Genomic DNA, 19,246 nt, shown 5'->3' with positions numbered 1-19,246 from the left:
AAAATTTTTACATTTCTCTATAAAAATTTTGAATACAAAACTCTCTATCTTATCCAAAAATTTCTTCAAACTCTATTATTTGTGATAATTTTCTGTTGCAAAACAAGTGTTTTTACTAATTGCTGTGCACAAATCCGCCAATGTATTTAAAATCGGTTTAATAGTTTTCGAGATATCGCTCATTAATTAATTAATTTGATTAATTTTATTGCCGTGTTAAACCATATAACATTGATTTTGGACCAAAACCTTATAATCTGTTGCGTTTTCAACAATTTTTCTATTACTTCATTAAATTGCATAAAATATATTTATTGATATTAAATCAAATAAAAAATTTATATTTCTATGAAAAAATCTCTATCTGAAGGTTTAAAAAAAAAATTAGTAGGAAAAAGCTCTATCTGATACAAATTTATGAATAATTTTGCAAATATAAAGATTTAGAATATGGGCGTAGAAATATATTGTAGAAGAAGAAAAAATTCAAAATACTTCACGAACTAGCGAAATAAAAAGTTGTTTTGCTCTCCTGAAAACTTGTATTATTTAAGATAGAGATTATTGAATATAGTCCTTCGATATATAGTCTAAACATAAAATGTGTTTTTTTTTGGAATTTTTTTTTTGAAATATTGTTTTTAATTTGAAATGTGTATTGTATTCTGAAAATACTTTTATAAAGCATTGATAACTTAATTTGTCGTTTATGAATATGTGAAATGAATTAATGTTTTTTCTGGTGTAGACACTGCCAATGACATTTGACAACTTTTTTTCAAAATATGGCAGCACTTTGATTCTCTATTATTTGGCAATACAAAAAAAGTTGATTATTTTAATAAAAAAGGAATATATTGTACGAAAAAATCAATAAGGATTCATAAATTCTCCAAAGGAAATTCAAACAATAGCGTCATTATGAGCACTATTAGCCATAAAAATTTACAAGAGCTATGTCGTGCCTGTCTAAGAACCCTAAAACATAATAATCTAAATACAAACGAAAGCAATAATGTTGCTGGCGAAGGTGGTGAATGTGATGCTGGGCCATCTAGTTTAAATAGTCTATTATTACCAAATTTATGTAAATTGTTTATGTTTCTAACCACCTATGATGTGAATAAGGAATATGATGACTTTCCCAAACGATTATGTGAGTGGTGTTATGGTCGTCTTTTGGATTATGATGAATTCCGTAAGTTGGCTGTAAGAAGTACAGAAATGTTATATGAACAATGGAATGCTAGCAGAAAGGAAGAAGAAACATTAAATGAAGACAATGTAAATGCAAAACCATGTAATCAACTACTCCAAAGTATTAAGCATGAGGAGGAAAATGTTGAGGAGAATGATGATGATAAATTGGTAAGAGAGGGGCATAATGGAGAGGGCATTATATGTGGCAATGTTTGTAAAATGTAATCGGTTTCGGGACGAGTTTAACCTCTGTCCGCACGTATTTCGTAATTTTATAGGTACTATAATTTCCAAAATAATATAAGAATGGAGATAAATACATTATAGGACCTACTATGGTGTAGGGTTTTATATGCTTAGACATTCAAGACTATATTTCTTTACTTGGTTTTACCCAAATTCGTTTTGTTTTAAATTGAAATAATAAATTTTCTAATTTTTTAGCTTTTACCCGAATTGGCCAATATGCCTTTGTATATTAAACCTGAACCAACTTTTGAGGCCATGGATACCCAGTTTATTCTACCATCGTACATTGAGGAAGGTGAAGTTGTTAATAGAGATCAAATGTCATATGAGTCTTATGATACAGAAGAAGATGCTGACGATGAAGAGTTACTGTTACCAAATGGAGCTGCTAATAACTCCAGTCCTTCAATTAACAGTTCTGATGGCAAGGTGGTACTCTCTAAAAGAGATCGCGACAGAAAGTCGTTACATTGTAATGATTGTAATAAACAGTTCTATAAGCAAGTTTATTTGGATGCACATGTACGCGGAACGCACTTGGGTCAGGAGAAACCATTTCAATGTTCAAATTGTACCAAAGCATTTACACGTTACAATCAATTATTTCTGCACATTAAATCCAAGCATATTGAAATGCTTTTCCGCTGTGATTATGAAAACTGTGATGCCTCTTTTACAGTTGCCGTCAAATTGAAGATGCATCGTCAAATTGCACATAATTCTTCCGAAGAACTTAATACTCAAGACTACCAAGAAGAGGACGAAGCTGAAGCGGAACCGCAATTATTGGAACTGGAAGTGGATCATATTTGTTATTTGTGTCGACGAAAATATAGTTCTAAACGTGCGCTCAGAGAACATATCAAGAGGCACAAAAAGATTAAAGAACACGTTTGCCAAGAGTGTGGAGTGGCTAAAGTTACACGAACCGAGTTAGTGACCCATATGCGTACACATACACCCAACTTGGAGAAATTTCCCTGTCCTCAGTGTCCTCAAGTATTCAATCATAAAAATGCAATTTCACGTCATGTCAAAGTAATCCACGAAGGTCTCAGGCGCTTTCCCTGCAAGTATTGCCCCAAACGTTTTGGTACACGTAATTCTCAGGTGTGTCATGAACGTTTACATACTGGCGAACGACCATTCATTTGTGAAATCTGTCAAAGGGGTTTTGTTCAACCGGAGGGTCTTAGGTCTCATATGAAAAATCATGATAAAAATTTACGCAAACATGTCTGTAAATATTGTTCACAACGTTTTATAACATTGAAGAATTTAGTGGATCATGAACGGCGTCATTCGAGCGATAAACCTCATATTTGTAATATATGCAGCAAAGGTTTTTATAGTGAAACAGATTTAAAAAATCATCGCAGCACACACTTAGAAGCTGAACTCGGCTCAGATCAACAAGACGAAATTGCTGTTCAAAACGAATCAGAAACATTTTTATAAAATTAAAAAAAAAATATGTTAAACTATATTATATCATTTACTTCAAGAGGGTCCTAAGTAAATGTCGAGAAAAACTATTTTTAAATCATTTGATTAATCTTCTGCACTATTTACAATTAAAAAAATATATAACACTGAAAAATTATAAAGACGGAAACTAAAAACAAATTTTTAGTTAGAACACCTTTTGAAGTGATTGAGCTACTTGTAAGTACTTATCCTGCTCTCACACATTCCGTTCGTGATGTTAAACATATATCGAAACTTTCGATTCGAAAGTACATAATTTCCTCAGATTCCAAAAATTTATTTTATTTAATTTAAGTTTTATATATTAAAAGAAAAATTAAGTTATTGGTAAATATTTTAAATAAAACAAATTACATAATAAAATTTCATTTATTCAGAATTCTGAATAAATTAAACTTTCGATCGGAATGGAACATTGTGGTAGGGATATGTGCTTATTAGAATGACTTAAATGTATGGCAAATGGGGTTTTAAAGTCATATAATGTAATGTAATAATGTAATATTTATAAAATAAATCTATACAAAATAGTTGAGTTTTTTTTTATTTCTTTACTTTAAACATGCATAATATTTTAAATGAGATATCATTTTCAGTACCTATTATAAGGCATTCGACTGGCATTTCTGTCCGGAAACATATCACGCAATGTCAATATTTATCTCAAGTTTTTCCGATTTTGCCATTTAAAGTTTAATATCTCGAAATCCAAACCTATTTGTTATGTGTTTTCATGTGCAATATTAATGAAACCTTTTGTACAAATGCTTTACCACACTTCGTACATTCATGTGGTTTTTCTCCAGTATGCAGCAATTCGTGTTTTTTCAAATTGTCACCCTTGCCAAATGTTTTATCGCAATAATGGCAAGAAAATCGTCTTATACCCTGATGTACAACATTAATATCAACACGACGATTGGTTGATCTATAAAATATCATGGAGCAGTGAGGGCAGGGATATGGTCGTTCCTTGGAATGATAGTTCATGTGATTTCTTAATTCTTTTTTAGTCGTTTTTTTAGCTCCGCAATGTGGGCACTCGAAATTTATGTTCATCGAAGGCTGTTTGTTTAGCAAACGCCTTATCACATTCGGCACATTGAAACGGATAGAGTTCTTTGGGTCCGTGAGTATATAGATGTTCCTTAAAGATTTGCATTTTCGCGTAGGTTTTGCCACATTCTTCACAAACGTGGCGTTTAGACGTTTGCTGCGATATGTGAAACTCTCTATAGTGATTCTTATAGCTGCGGTAACTTGAAAATTGATTACCGCATTCCTTATATTCGCAAATGATGTTTAATTTTGTTTCATTGTGTAGTTCATAGAGGTGTTTAAGCATGAACGTAGATTTGTCAAAAGACTCTTCACATTTAGGGCACTTATATGGTTTTAAACCATAGTGGATACGCATATGAATGTCCAGAGTTTGCTGGCTCATACATAAACATTCGCACTCTTTACAACGAAATATATATTTATACTTTTGTCTTTTTACCTTGGTCACTTCTGAATAATTTTTAGTTGAGTGACTACTCCCAAAATCACTTTGGTCATCAGATTTCTCATAATAATCTTCAATATTCGAGTTATCTTCTAAATCATTACTTTCTTCTATGCTCTTTAAACTTTCACAACTTATTAAAGGCTAAGAAAAAAAAAAAAAAAATTAATAACTTTAAGTACGTTTAATAAAAAAAAATTGTATTCTACCTCTTCCATATCTGTAATGTCTAAAGTAGACTCCGTTTTCACTTCAGTTTCAATATTCTTTTGATAACCAGGATCCTCCACCTTTATAGTATTTTCTTCATAAAATTTGAAGTCACCTCTTGCCAATATTTGTTGTAAAGTTTTGGTTGATTGTCTAAACATTTCTTGAAATTCCCAAAATTTATTAAGTTTATTTCTACAAGTCAAACAGATACTATTTGGGTAGAAATCATAAGCGTCGGAATTCTCTATGTTAACATCTTCCAGCCACTGCCGTATTTGCGCACTTAAGCTAAGTATTTTAGACTTTTGTTTTTGGTTTAATTCCTTAAGACATGTTCGACACAAATTTTGCATAGTTTCAGGTGAAACTTTGTCAATGACTTTGGAATTCATTGAGTAGTCTATGGAATTCATTTTGATAATTACCTGGTCCGATCTGTTCACTATAAAAATTTGCTTGTAAATATTACTGTGTGATTGCAACCACAACCAAAAGCAGTGATGCCTGGAGATTTTTTTTAGAAATACCTACGCTTATGAGAAAAAAAATCCCTTTTTCCCCTCACTTTTATTTTCCATTATTCAGATTTATCTTAAAAAATTTAAAAGTCGATTTTTCGACTTTTGTCAATTAATTAATAGTCGACTTTTCAACGTTTAGTATTTTATAAATAGTCGACTTTTTCCGACTTTTTTTTCGAAATTTTTCGACTATTTTTTGACTTTTCGAGTTTTTTCCGTCTATTTTCGTCTTTTTCCGACTATTTTAAGTCTGACTTTTTTCGAATTTTGGACTATTTTTGACCTTTTTTCTACTATTTTCGAGTTTTCGACTTTTTCCGACTATCTTCGACTTTTCCGAATTTTTTTGACTTTTCGATTTTTTCGACTTTTTGACTTTTTTCATAGACGATAGTCGAGTTATAGACTTTTTTGGAACAAAATTGTCGACTTCAACTTTTCGACAAATAGTCGATTGTTCGATTATTCAAAAATCGATTTATAGAATCCTAGTACGTAGTTGTATTTGTAATTTAAATTGAATTGATACATTTGTAATTCTCCAAATTATTTATTTCAGTTTTTTAGACAAATGAGAATTTTTGTAAATTTACTTAGATCTGGCAACCCTATTTTTTTGCCACACAAGTAACGGTTCTTTTTGTAGCGTCCTGTTTCTTTTTGCAGATATATTCATGCAACAGTGACTGAATTAAATAACTTGTGAGGAAAAAATTAATAAATAATATGTAATCAAGTGTAACGATTTACCCCATAAGTAAAAAGTGCATCCTGACTGAAATGAAATTAGTTCGTATGTGTCTCTATTATTATAAATTTATTACAAATTTTTGGTAAGTCGAAAATAAAAATGTTTCTCTGTAATAACTATTAAGTATGTACAATCGAAATTATTTATTATGCGTTTTCATGTGGGATCTTAGCGATACCCTTTGTACAAATCTTTTGCCACACTCCGTGCATGCATGTGGTTTCTCACCCGTATGTAGCAATTCATGATTTTTTAGATTATCACCTTTGCCAAAAGTTTGATCACAAAAACGACAAGTAAATCTCCGAATGCCCTGATGGACAACATCTACATGAATGCGACGATTACTAGACCTATAAAATATCATGGGACAATTGGGACAGGGATATTGACGTTCCTTCGTATGACTGTTCATGTGAGATCTTAATTCTTTTTTTGTGGTTTTCTTTGCACCACAATGATGGCATTCGAAATTCTTAATGCCCGCATGTCTTAGCTTATGCTCGTTGAATGTCCTTTGCTTTACGAAAGCTTTGTCACATTCATCGCATTGATAGGGATAGAGTTCTTTGGGTCCATGAGTGTATTGATGTTCTTTGAAAGTTTGCAGTTTTGTATATATTTTGCCACATTCTTCGCATACGTGTCGGTAAGGAGTTTTGGTCATAGATTTGACTAGTCTTTGATTTGACTCTTGAGTTATATGATTTTGTCGATAGTGGTCCTTGTAGCTGCGACTACTGCTAAATTTTTGCCTACATTCTTCATGTTCACAAATAATAATTAATTCTTTCTCTCCGTGAACTTCACTGAGATGTTTTAGCAAAATTGCAGTTTTATCAAAAGCATCTTCACATTTGGGACATTTGTATGGCTTTAAGCCGTAGTGAGTGCGCATATGAATGTCCAAAGTTTGTTGACTAACACAACGATATTTACATTGATCACAACGAAATGAGTATGAATACCTTTTTCTTTTCGTTTTCGAATTTAACATTTTATTTTTTGTTGCAAGTTTGTTTTTCTTCGTTAATCTATTTTTGTTGTTGAGGTCTTCACTTTGAATATCAGTTTCAGAATCTGTGTGAAATTCCTCACTTTCAATTTGATCATCATCAGAAATTTTGTGTTTATTCAATTCTTCTAAGTCACTATCATCTTCTGAACATCTTTCGATATTTTCAATATTTGGTAATACATTTTTTGTGTCACTGCATATTAAAGGCTAAAAACAAAATATTATTCATAAAGTAGTCATTTAAAAATTCAATTTTCTACCTCATCTGCATATTCGACATCTAAATTGTACTCAGATTTAATAGGACTTTCTTTGCGTGTTATTAACGCATCATATGCTAACATATCTTCCTCGAGTTCTGGGTCATTAACATTATTTGACGTTGGTTTCTTCTCAAATTTAACGTCTTCCTCTTTGGTCAACATTTTTTGTATAGTTTTTCTTGATTGCTTGCACATTTCATGAAAGTCGAGAAATTCTTTAAGTTTATTTCTACACAAGTTACAGATGCAATTTGGATATCCATCAGATGCTAGGGGATTATCTAGTGTAGAGTCTTCCAACCAGCGTCGTATTTGCAAATGCAAACTAAATATTTTACATCTCTGTCTTTGTTTCAATTCTTTAAGACATGCTCGACAGAAACTTTGCACTGTCTTTATTGAAAGATTTTCCATTTCTTTAGAAGTTTGATTGTTTCCTTACAAATTTCTATTTTGTTTATTTGTTTACAATAACAGTGTTTTGAATGAAAAAATGCGACATTAGTGTTATTGTTTATATATCGATTACGTGGTTATTCGGATTTATGAACTAAACAACATAAAATATAAATTCTACTATTACTACTATCTTCATACTACTTGTTCTTCAGTTATTTAAAAAAGTCGTGGGTTTTGAAAAATAAAACCCGATGTAAAAATTTATCCGACGTAATTTAATGGAACAAAAACTGTATCTGTGTATTACAACATTGTCTGATTATGTTTTATCATAACGATAAATTGACATTTTACAAAAATTATTTTAACCGGCAGTATATCCACCTGTTAAACGATAACCGGAGGTTGAGATATTGGCCCTTAGACATTTATTAACACACTTTGGTCACAAAGTATACAGATGTGTGGTTTAAAAAAGACTAAAATCAGATGTTGTCCAGCTTTTGTGAAACTTGTGCATGAAGAGATATACATATACTTATATACATACATAAACTACAGCTAAAAAATAGTGTGAAACTTGTGTTGAAAGAGATAGAAATAGTTTTTTGTTCGTGACTCTTCTGTATACCTTGTGCTTTGGTGGAGGAAATTGCCAACAGTTTTAAAGTAATCGGTTATAAAGTAATCATTTAAAACTCTACATCAATAAATTACTTCTAATCGTGTCGAAAAGAAAAAATAAAAAGAATTTACGATTTAGTTTAAATTTTATTTATAGAAAGTGTATTTTTGAGTGCATTTTGAATATAATTTGTTAAGTTCGATTCAATTGGCTTCATTAGATTCAACACAATGTTGCCCGTCACACGTGCAAATTTGGACCATATTTGTTGCATCTGCCTCCTGGACGTCAGGCCATCAATGTTTACTCAAAAAGTATACGATGTCAAAGAAGAAAAGAACATGTCCAAAATACTTAAACTGACGGCACACATTACCATTTTGAAAAATCCCATAAATCAAAAGTACATTAATGACTACTGTCGTAAAGTGTGTGAAATATGTTTTCTTAAGACGCAATATTCCCACTTTTTTCGGGAAAAAATTATGGCATCTACAGCAGCGGTAAAGGAGTTGCTGGAAGGAACCGAGTTAAATGATCAGGACATCGAAAGGTTGCAGTATTTTTGTCGTATTTGCTTAAATCGACAAAAAACAAAAAGTAATGCAAAATGTTTAAATATGCAACATCTAAAGTGGATAAAGGACTGCAGTGGCATACGTTTCACATCGTTAATAGAAATGGAAAAATTTCGAATAAAGGAGGGCACAAATATCAATGAAATAGCCGAGATCAATGATACAGAATTTCCTCATCAATTATGTGCAAATTGTTTAAAGAAATTAAAAAATGTTGAAGAATTTCGTAAATCGGCCACACAGTCATTTGAGTATATGATCTCAGTTATGGGCGATACAACTGGCCCAGATGAGGACTTAATTATACAAGGAATTAAGCAATTCCGAGAGAATATAATAAGAAAGGAAGTGCCGCAAGCCCAGACGGTTACAGTTAATGAAATGAATACCAAACAAGATTCTGCAATTCTGAAAATTGACGATATCAAAAATGAACAACAAGAGAGCTTTTGCACAGATGTTTTACAAATCCAGATACAAGATGTTGATACTCTTGGTGATTCAAAAGATTTTTCTACTACCTTACAGTTGAAGGAGGATGATGCGTTTGAAGATGTTATGGACTTTACAGGAGATTTACCACACTACTCTGATGCTGGTGACGATGATGCCGACTTTACTTTAGATTTTGGTGTAAATGATGCTTCTTCTGAAGATTACAGTGAAAATGATGATAATACATTTTTCCGAAACACTCGAGCTAATATTTCAAAACAAGTAAGAGATTTGTATACGGCTTGGCCGGACTTTTTTTATCCACCTCCAGAATTTTAAATTTCAAACTTAATTTTAATTTTTATTATGCAATTTTTATGGAGTGTTAAAAATATTTAGTTTTATATTATACCCCGTATTTTATTAAAGTTATTTGTTAATAAAATTTTGATTGTGTTATTTTTATTTGTTATTTAATGATTTAGCATATGAAATGCTAAATGCAATTTAATTTTTTTTTATACAATATTATATTTTTAATATTTTCTAATTAAAATAAATTAAAGTTGGTAACGGTTTAGCCCTTATCAATGATAAATATTCTGCACCACATAGGTACATATTTATATTATTTCTTAAATTTGGTTCTCTTTTATGCTATTAATTGTCTTATTTATGAAAAAAATCATGATACAACCATATTGTTATATTATGATATAAAGGAAAATAACTTTTTTGATGTTAAGTTTCCAACTTCGATATATTTTTATAAAAAAAATAATGAATTTTAAATTAACTTACGACTCAAATGTAGTAAAAATCAAAATAATTTTGCACACTCCATAAAAGATTGTAAAATGCAAATGGAAATATTTACATTAAAAATATTTTATTTTAGTATCATAAAGATAATGAAAACAAATTGTCTAACAAAAAAGAAGAAACTATCGAAAATGAAGAAGATTCAACGAAGCCAAAACGTAAAAAAGGAAAACAATCAGAAAGTCAGGAAAACTTATTCTCTAATATTCTGAAACGTACAAGAAAAGCTAAACAACCAAAGGAAACTGAAACAGCTCAGCATCAAGATAATATTGAAAATGAAGAAAGTTTAACAAAACCAAAACGTCTAAGAAAAGTAAAAAAATCGGAAGATATTAAAAATGAAAGTTCGGCAAAACCAAAACGCCTTAAAAAGGGCAAACAATTATCCGAAGATAACCAAGACTTAATCTCCAATAATGTGAAGCGTACAAGAAAACCGAAACAACCCAAGGACATCGAAGACATAACATCAAAGAATAACAATATGAAATCCGCTGATGGTGACGATGAAAAAAAGGAAAAACTTGAATGCGTAGAATGTTCAAAGGTATTTATTTCTGCCTATACCTATAAAAGGCACTTAAAATGGGTACATTCTCCACAATCGAGTCATAAAACATTTACATGTGAGTTATGTTTAAAAGTATTTCGACGTAAAGACCATTTAAAAGATCATATAAAAACTGTACATGAAAAAGTTAGGGCCTTTAAATGTTCACACTGTGAGAAAACGTTTGCCACGAATGGTTCCAAAAAGGTCCATGAACTTACACATACGAATGAGTATCCTTTCGCATGCGAATGGTGTGGAAAACGTTTTCGTCAAACATGTCGTTTAAAGGTTCACTTAGAGATGCATACAACCCAACCGGAACTTTTATGTCCGATCTGCAAAAGATGCCAGAAGTCTCCGCAAGATTTGGAAGAACATATAAAAAGTCACGATGATAAACGTTTACAGTGTATTTCATGCGGAAAACTATTTAAAAGAGGTTCACATCTTAAAGATCACTACAATGCTGTTCATTTGAAATTAAGGCCCTTTAAATGTGAATTTTGTGACTTGGCGTTTGGTGATAGAAAAACACGACGAGTTCACGAAAGAAGTCATACAGAGGAGCGGCTACTAACATGCAGCGTTTGTAAGCTCGGTTTCAAAGCATTATCTACCTATAACAAACACAAAAAAGAGACTGGTCACGCATCAGAAGAATTTCCGAAAAAAACAAAAACATCTAAGAAGAATCCAGTTCAGTTATTGAGCATCATGCAATATCCCGGAAAATTTAATAGTATTTTTGAACTTTAAGAATTTAATTTAACATTGATTGTACTTCTACATTAATTGTAAAAAAGTATTTAAAATAAACATTCCATTCTTTTAATTAATTTGAAATAAGTTTTATAATTCTATAATTAATATTTTTTTAAACCATGTGTTATTTATTTACAAGTAATGATTTGTCCCGATATAGATTCAACATTTTTTGTATACAATAGTAGTGATGTTGATTTTATGTATTATATCTACTATGTAGTATATTAATGTATACATGAAAGCTTTTAAATTCGTTTCTCAAGATATATAATATACAAAATCAATAATTCTCATTCTAGAATAAAGTTATGTTTAATTTAATGCTTTTTTATATTTAAGTTAAAATGTTTAAATATAAAATGGTCAAATTAATTTCTTGATTGATGTGATTTTTACACCCTCCACGTTAGTGAGAAGTTTGCCATTCTGTTTATAATTTCTACAATGCATTAAGTTTGCACTGGTACAGACAAACTTCGATATAGCGATCTCAAGCGAATCGCAATATACTTCGTTATATGTAGCTACTTATAGCTTGATATAAAGAAATATGAAAAAAATCGTTATAACTATAGTTTTTTATCCAAATTCTAGTTTATTCGAAAATAATAAAAATAAACAATTTACGAATTAAAAAAATAAACACTTATTTTTTGTATATTTTATTAGATTTAGTATTGTATTATTTTAGCTTGTTTCTTTAGTAGTCTCGCAAAAACTCGAACAAGAAAAACTGTCCTTTGAAAATCAGCATTTGAATCACCTTGTGTTTTTTTTGAAACGTTTGTGTTATGGGTTGCCAGACGAAATTTTTGTTATATTTATCCCCATTTGCGACAAAGATTAACAATTACCATGTAGATACATGTTTTATAAATATAATATGTTTAATTTTTTAAATTAATTTCTAACTGTTTCTGGCCCGTTTCCGTTTCGAACTCTTTTAATGAGAAACTCGGTTAAAATAAACTGATGATATTTTATATATGATAATTTGGAAAAAATTCCTTATAAAACAGGGTCCGTAACTGTATAAAAATCACAAAATAAGTGTTATTTTTTTACAAGCAGAAATAAAAAATGAAATTTAATTTAAATAATAAATTTTATTTTTGTTCGAAAAATCCAAAATTAAGCACAGGTCTAGGTTAATATTTGTAGAAACAATTTCTTTAAATAATGAAAAATTATAAAAAATATATATATTAGGGATATATCGAGATATCCCAAAAAGCGGCTTTGCTAAAAGATATCTCTTTATAGTAGATTTTATTATGTAATATCTTTGCATTGGGTTTTCATAACATTCCTCTTAAATATTTTAGGGGATTAAAGGGATTTACAATAATCTTTATTTTGAAGGGAAATGTTTCGTTGTGTACGGCATCACTAACGTGCACAGCTGTAGTATGTGGTATCGATATTTATTTTTTCATCATTATTCCCTGTTTTTCCGAGTGCTATTGTTAATGAAAATGTAAAAAAGATTTAATGTTATATTCCTTAAAACTGTGTAAATCTTAAAAAAAATATATTTAAATTATGGAAAGTGAAAAAATGTTAATGGCAGCTGGTGTAACAGTTGCAGCAGTTGTAGGGGCTTTTGTATTTTGGGGACCTTCTGGTAAGTTGGATGACAAACCGACCACAATACCATTGTGACCTCCCACCGCTAGAATAGTGTAATAAGAGTAGTTGTGGTAGATGTCGTCTGCAAGAGTAAAATACTAAATTCTACACTTTTTAAGGTAATTCACGGTTACGCCAACGTCGTGGTCAAATAGCTGGTCTTCATAATTTTGGTCAGACATGTTTTCTTAATACGCTGCTGCAGGCGTTAGCAGCATGTCCGCAGTTTATTGCATGGCTGCAATTGTATAACAATGCGACCCCAGATCGGAAAAGTTTAATAAGTTCTTTGCTCAGTACGTTGGAGGTAATAAACGGTACCCATACCAGTTTAAGGGGCGATCCGTATTCACCGGGTGCAGTACTGCGAGCATTAAACGCATTGGGTTGGGTCATACCACAGGAAGAACATGACGCTCATGAATTGTTTCATGTAATGCTTTCGACATTAGAGGAGGAAGCACATCGTCCTAAACAAGTGGGTTCTTTATCGGATGCTTTGCCATTGGATAATGGCGTTGGTGAACAACCCAATCGACCTTCTAGTGCCATGATGAGTGACTTTCTGAATGCTGATTATGACGAGGCCACTGGTTTATCACGCATGGTTCGTTCTGAGGCCCATACCCCAGATTCGCCTGCCTCGATATGTGATCGAGACTTACATGCCGACCATTTGCAATCTTCATCACCTCCTGAAGCAATGGAATTAGATGGAATGGTTTCTCCTGTTTTGGGTGGTCGTCCCAGTCGTTCGAGAGAAGCTCTAAATAAAAGGTCTTCAGGATCATGTCGTTCCCTAGAACGTTTAACTCGAGGGCCTGGAAAGGTTTCGGTATGTTTGATGATAATTAGGCTACCAATTTGTTCATAATGTTAAAGTATATACATATAACTATTTTAGATTTGGTCAGAGCAAATGCCCACACAAGTACCACATCCTTTTCAAGGTGCTATGGGGACACAAATTGTTTGCAATGGATGTGGATTTAAGGTTAGTTTTTTAGTAAACAATTTTAAAGTATAATGTACATAATAATTTCTTCTTCTTCAAGTCCACCGTTCGCTATGATAAATTTGATAGCATTACACTAAATTTACCACTTCAACGTCGCAGTGGTCTTAGTTTGGGTCATTTGTTAAGTGACTACATTACATCCGAAGATGTCACAGGAGTTAAGTGTGAATCATGCAATGAAACCACCACTCACACTAAATCCTTAACGTTTGCCAAATTACCAGCATGTCTTTGCATACACATTGCACGTACGGTATGGTTGCCCACAGGCCAAGTTTGCAAACGTCAAGATTATGTTCATTTTCCCGAAAGCCTTTCAATGGCGCCATATAGTTTTGTACAGCCTCATTTAAATAGTCAGGTTTGTTGAATTTGATTTATAATTATTTTAATAAAATTATTGGCGGTTCTTTGTTTAGGCTGGCACACCTTGGGGTTCTACAATGTCATTGTTTTCATCTAGTCTGCCCATGAATAATATGGGTGTCGGTGGTGAGTCTTACGGTGCGGGTTTTGGTACAATGTTTCCCCGTAATCTCTATCGTTTATTGGCTGTTGTTGTACATTCTGGCGAAGCAAATTCTGGCCATTTTGTTACTTATAGAAGAGGAGCTTTGCGCAATGCACATCGGTAAATATTTTGAAATATTTTTAGATAAGAACACCTTTGCAAATTATATGTTAATATTACTTTTAGATGGTTCTATACATCTGATACGATAGTTCGTGAAGTTACAATTGATGAAGTTTTGAGCGTACCCGCTTATTTAATATTCTACGATCGTAGCCCTCAAAGGCCTTTGCGTTAAATTCCCCTTTGTTTTCTAGGATCTCTTTAAAGGAAAGACAAACGTGTCTGATAATTTTTTAAGATATTATGTATATTATACTACTACCTAAAAGCTTACAAGGATCAAATGTATTTTGGTGTTAAAACAAGCTAACAAAATTAAAAGCAAGATGCGGAACACCAAAATCTTTAACAAACAAAACCAATAAGAAAATGCATTTTCAATTTTTTTGTATGGTGTTACAAACAAATAAAATACAATTAGAAAAAGATCTACCCGCATAATAAAACTACATACTCGTTATTATTAAGCGTAGTGATCCATTATTATTACTATAAAATATTTATATGTATGTTTTTCTTTTTCGATATTATTACAATTTCTCAGCAAAATAAAAAGTACGTTTAAAATATGTATAAACCGAAGCATTTTTTTATTATTTATTTGAAATATTTAAGGGGATATTATGTTAACAAACGTCTTATAGTCCAATGCATACAGACTGGAAGAAATATTATGATGTTCAGGTAAAACTTTAGAGGCCTGTAGTGGAATTTTTACTGTATTCGGATCAATGCGTTTTTGTCCTTTGATGGGCATCCAACCAGTGGCGGGATTTGTATTAGCCACCATTACACTGCGTATCCCAACATTTAAACCGGTCAATGCTAAAGAATCATCTCTATAGTCGCTGAGCATAATGTCACAAAGACTTAAACCATTGGCCGCTTCTAAGACATATTCGATATCGCGAAAATGTAGTACATAATTCGCTTGTACTAAATCGATGAATTTTTTTGGTTCAGTAGTAAAAGCCTCAGCTAATTCTTCAGGTGAATGTACAAAGTGTTTGTCTTCTGTAACTAGAATTTTGCACGATATAATAACTTATACATATATAGAAGCATAGATCTGTATATACATACACTTTGGATTGAAAACTCTGCCTAAAGCATGCATCATTGTCACCGATTCATCGCGTCCTACGGATTTTAGTGTATTTTGTCCTTTTCTCTTTCTTGAAGTTTTTGATTCTTCTGCTATTTCTATACGTTTGGTTAATAAACCTGGTGCTCCTTTCAAAGAGGAGAAATGCAGATTTATTAGGGCGTTTCTTATATCGCCCTGAGCCGATATAACTATTGAATCAATTATATCTGAGGGTGGGGATTTGTAAATTTCACAATGTGGTGGTGAACGCATGAGGTTACAAAATCTTTTCATGGCTTTTTGCATGATGGTCGAGGCTATTGCATTAAAACTGATGTGATTGATAAGGAACTTTTGTTTAATTTGATCGGTGAAAAGGTTATAACTAATATTTAAACCTCGAGTCTTAGCATCCGTTACTATAAAGATTAAAGGCGATTTCGCATAGTTGGCATAATCTCTGTGAAATAAATATTTATATCATTGAAGAATTTTCTATTAAAGTTACATATTCAAAAAAAATTATATTTTTATGAAAAAAAAACGAAATTTATAAAATATTCAATTTTTTATAGACAATTAAAAAATTAAAAAATTGTAGGTTATCTGCAAAAACTTCCGAAAAAATATTGTACATGCTGTACTTTACATGTTCTTCTTACTTACTCTAATATTTCTTGAAATACTGTAGGATCTCTTAGCAAAAAATTAGGAAAATCTTCCACCATAAGTAAACGTTTATCAGTGGCAATTGTCTCCAACAAAGAACGATACCGCGATGCTTTAAAAAGGAAATTTTTAAATGCATCCACTTGTGAACTAACGAACGATTGTCCATACACTTGATCTCCTAAATTATACACCATTTCCTGATCTACAGGATTTATCCATTCTTGTATGTTTATTTTGTTCTCTTTGGCTAAGATGCGCACAGCTGCTGTTTTTCCACTTCCCGAAGGTCCGGTAAGCAAACAAAGCTGAGCAGGGTTTTTGCGTCTCATGGCCGCGCAATGTTGAAACCATTGTTGTATCTCCTGAACCTTTTTGGGGTGTATGGCCAACTCCTCACTATTCGAGGGCGCAAAGACATCTATCCAGTTTTCATTAGAGATTTGCACGTTAGTCTTGGTTGTTCTCTCCAGAAATGTAGATCCATCATTTTTGCATTCATCTTCAGCATCCAAATCAATAATTTCCTCAGCTGGTTGTATCGTTGTTGATTTTTTCCTGGTAGTCCGTTTTGATGGATTTGATGTATCGTCTTTGGATTTTTTTGGTTTTGGTGAATTATTTTCCAAGTGTGACAGTTGAGAAAACATAGAGTTTACCCAAGTTTTCTGCGGATATATTAATAAAATTTTTATTTTCTTTTTTTATTGAAAATTACACAAACCTTGCGTGTATTCATTTTTATTTATAAATTTGTTTATATTTTCTCTTCGGTTTCTAAATAATTTCAAAAGTTTTGTTTGTTTTTATTCATTTGGAATGTAATGGAATTGAGCCGAATTTAACAAAGTTGCAAGAGTTAATAAAGTTATCTGGAGACTTTTTAAATTTATCGAACCAATAATTTTTGTAGAAAGATGTCTTAAATTGATATAGACTATTTTAACAAAGAAAATATCAAATATAATTGTAGAGTGCAGACATTAAAACGAATGTAAAGGGAAAAAATAATTAATACTTGGAAGAAAAGAAATTTTAAATATATCTGAAATTAAAAGTGACACAAACGGCATCTAATGAATTATTTGAACTGCCCTGTTAAGAAACTGGATGTCCTACGATTTTTAACAACTTTCCTACACAGTTCTGTGAGAATTTGTTTACTAAGACAAAAAACAACGCAAATTATGCATTTTGTGTTTTTGTTTATATAAATAAATATTTAAATAAAATGGCATCGACAAGTAAAAATATGAAAATGGGATCATTTGCCACTGGAGGTAAGCTAAGTGGTAAGATAGGACCACAAGCTAATAATACGCCACCTTCGCCGGATACTGAAAATAGTAGTGGACTTGTTATTCCAATAATAAAAACAAAAGATTGTGCTAAACAGTTGCCTACATACACGGCTGCATTAAATCGCTCATCTGAAGAGTCTCTAGCGGCCGAAGATCTGGATAATATACAGTTGGAACTAGAAACATTGTTGTCGAGTGTGGCCTTGAGATACAGAGTATTGAAATCCGAATACGAGAGTTTGGATAAGGATGAAAAGAACAAGGATAGAAAAAGTAAAAATGCTCTACAAATTGGCGGCCAGGTGGGTGAGAAACAACCAGCATCCCCGGCAGCTTCCGTAGTTAATAGCGGCAAACGTAAAAGAGATGAAACCTCATTGGTACGCAAACCGAAACACGCTACATTGAAACAAGCAAAAAATCTAAATGCTAAAAATAGTCCACTTGCTCCTCTGACCGACGACAGCATGGACTACACTCCGGGTGTTCATGGTTGCGCCAATAGGGATTTGCAGAAGCCTTTACCTGCAAAGATTGATACACCTAATAAATTTTGGCTGTCTGTGGAGCCCTACTGTATGCCCTTGACAAATGAAGATTTGCGATTATTGAACGATCTCCTTGAGCAATACAATGGACCACTGGTACCACCGATTCCAGAGCTAGGTCCACACTATTCTACGGTATGGGCGACTGAAGATTTAAAGGAAATACAACAAGGCTCTAATACGACTACGAATAATCGCTTGAAGCCTCAAAACAATGGAGCCGCAACAAATATTCTCAAAAAGGCAGAATCTATTGCCGGTGATTGTGTTACGGGGCCTCTTACACAACGCTTAGTTTCGGCATTAATGGAGGAGCAGCTATTGTCCAATACTGCCGACATTGTAGCCGATAATAGCAATAGCAGTAGTGAAAATACCCACTCTTCGGCCCCTCTTAATTTTCGATCCTTTTCGATGTTGCGCAATTGTATTGGCATAGAAAAACGAGTTAAGAAAGAATTAATTGAGCAAGGTATTCTGGATATATCGGATTTTCCCAACAACGACGAGGATGAAATTCATAACGAAATTAAACGTCTAGTAGCGGAACTTTCAACCATTGCAGAATACAATAGTGGTGCATTGCGGCGCCTGCATGATGCTGCTTCAGAGGAAATAAAGAGATTGGATATTAAACGTAAACTAGATCTGATTGATCAGGAAATATTGGAGACCTACAAGCGCACTCTGCAAAATAAAGCAAAACGTAAGCCCTTATCACCTGAGGAGCAACAGGAAATTTATCGTTTAACAGCTGAGCAGAAAAATCTATCCAATCAGTTGGAACGTATGCAGTCAAGTATTTTTCTTAACGAATAGTATTAAATCTCTTTTCTAAATAGCATCATGAGCCAGGAATTCTTCCTTATTTTGGCAGGTGTGGGACAAATTTTTATTTAAAATAATTATACAATTAATTTCAATTCATAAAATTGCTTTGCGAATAAAATGTTTTTAATAAACACTACAT

At 32.2% G+C, this 19,246-nt stretch overlaps 6 protein-coding genes across 6 annotated transcripts; 3 read left to right on the top strand and 3 right to left on the bottom strand.

The window, feature by feature from the left end:
* The first annotated feature begins 784 nt into the window (after positions 1 to 784).
* Positions 785 to 11,688, top strand: LOC119599920. Its single transcript, XM_037949866.1, has 4 exons — positions 785 to 1,368; positions 1,645 to 2,901; positions 8,423 to 9,529; positions 10,146 to 11,688. The coding sequence occupies exons 1-4, from the start codon at positions 922 to 924 to the stop codon at positions 11,379 to 11,381; spliced, it is 4,047 nt and encodes a 1,348-aa protein (XP_037805794.1). The 5' UTR covers positions 785 to 921; the 3' UTR covers positions 11,382 to 11,688.
* On the bottom strand, positions 3,227 to 5,141 carry LOC119599954 (putative zinc finger protein 286B). The gene is made up of 2 exons (XM_037949911.1): positions 4,654 to 5,141; positions 3,227 to 4,588 (listed from the first exon to the last, which is right to left on the bottom strand). The coding sequence occupies exons 1-2, from the start codon at positions 5,068 to 5,070 to the stop codon at positions 3,959 to 3,961; spliced, it is 1,047 nt and encodes a 348-aa protein (XP_037805839.1). The 5' UTR covers positions 5,071 to 5,141; the 3' UTR covers positions 3,227 to 3,958.
* Positions 5,981 to 7,697, bottom strand: LOC119599953 (zinc finger protein 708-like). The gene is made up of 2 exons (XM_037949910.1): positions 7,208 to 7,697; positions 5,981 to 7,154 (listed from the first exon to the last, which is right to left on the bottom strand). Exons 1-2 carry the CDS (start codon positions 7,622 to 7,624, stop codon positions 6,069 to 6,071), a joined length of 1,503 nt encoding a protein of 500 aa, XP_037805838.1. The 5' UTR covers positions 7,625 to 7,697; the 3' UTR covers positions 5,981 to 6,068.
* A 1,100-nt stretch (positions 11,689 to 12,788) lies between the features above and the next one.
* On the top strand, positions 12,789 to 15,253 carry LOC119599938 (ubiquitin carboxyl-terminal hydrolase 30 homolog). The gene is made up of 6 exons (XM_037949888.1): positions 12,789 to 13,014; positions 13,139 to 13,854; positions 13,924 to 14,013; positions 14,075 to 14,398; positions 14,457 to 14,668; positions 14,735 to 15,253. Exons 1-6 carry the CDS (start codon positions 12,933 to 12,935, stop codon positions 14,844 to 14,846), a joined length of 1,536 nt encoding a protein of 511 aa, XP_037805816.1. The 5' UTR covers positions 12,789 to 12,932; the 3' UTR covers positions 14,847 to 15,253.
* Positions 15,250 to 17,310, bottom strand: LOC119599937 (cell cycle checkpoint protein RAD17). The gene is made up of 4 exons (XM_037949887.1): positions 17,152 to 17,310; positions 16,425 to 17,095; positions 15,755 to 16,218; positions 15,250 to 15,691 (listed from the first exon to the last, which is right to left on the bottom strand). The coding sequence occupies exons 1-4, from the start codon at positions 17,164 to 17,166 to the stop codon at positions 15,282 to 15,284; spliced, it is 1,560 nt and encodes a 519-aa protein (XP_037805815.1). The 5' UTR covers positions 17,167 to 17,310; the 3' UTR covers positions 15,250 to 15,281.
* A 70-nt stretch (positions 17,311 to 17,380) lies between these two features.
* Positions 17,381 to 19,243, top strand: LOC119599939 (transcriptional adapter 3). Its single transcript, XM_037949889.1, has one exon. The coding sequence runs from the start codon at positions 17,659 to 17,661 to the stop codon at positions 19,093 to 19,095; it is 1,437 nt and encodes a 478-aa protein (XP_037805817.1). The 5' UTR covers positions 17,381 to 17,658; the 3' UTR covers positions 19,096 to 19,243.
* The last annotated feature ends 3 nt before the right edge of the window (positions 19,244 to 19,246 follow it).

This window comes from Lucilia sericata, unplaced genomic scaffold, assembly GCF_015586225.1.
Source record: "Lucilia sericata isolate MDLA Ls3-8-SP2 unplaced genomic scaffold, ASM1558622v1 Contig000097F_arrow, whole genome shotgun sequence".
NCBI classification, from domain to species: Eukaryota; Metazoa; Arthropoda; class Insecta; order Diptera; family Calliphoridae; genus Lucilia; species Lucilia sericata.
This window is presented reverse-complemented; position numbering and strand designations above follow the sequence as displayed.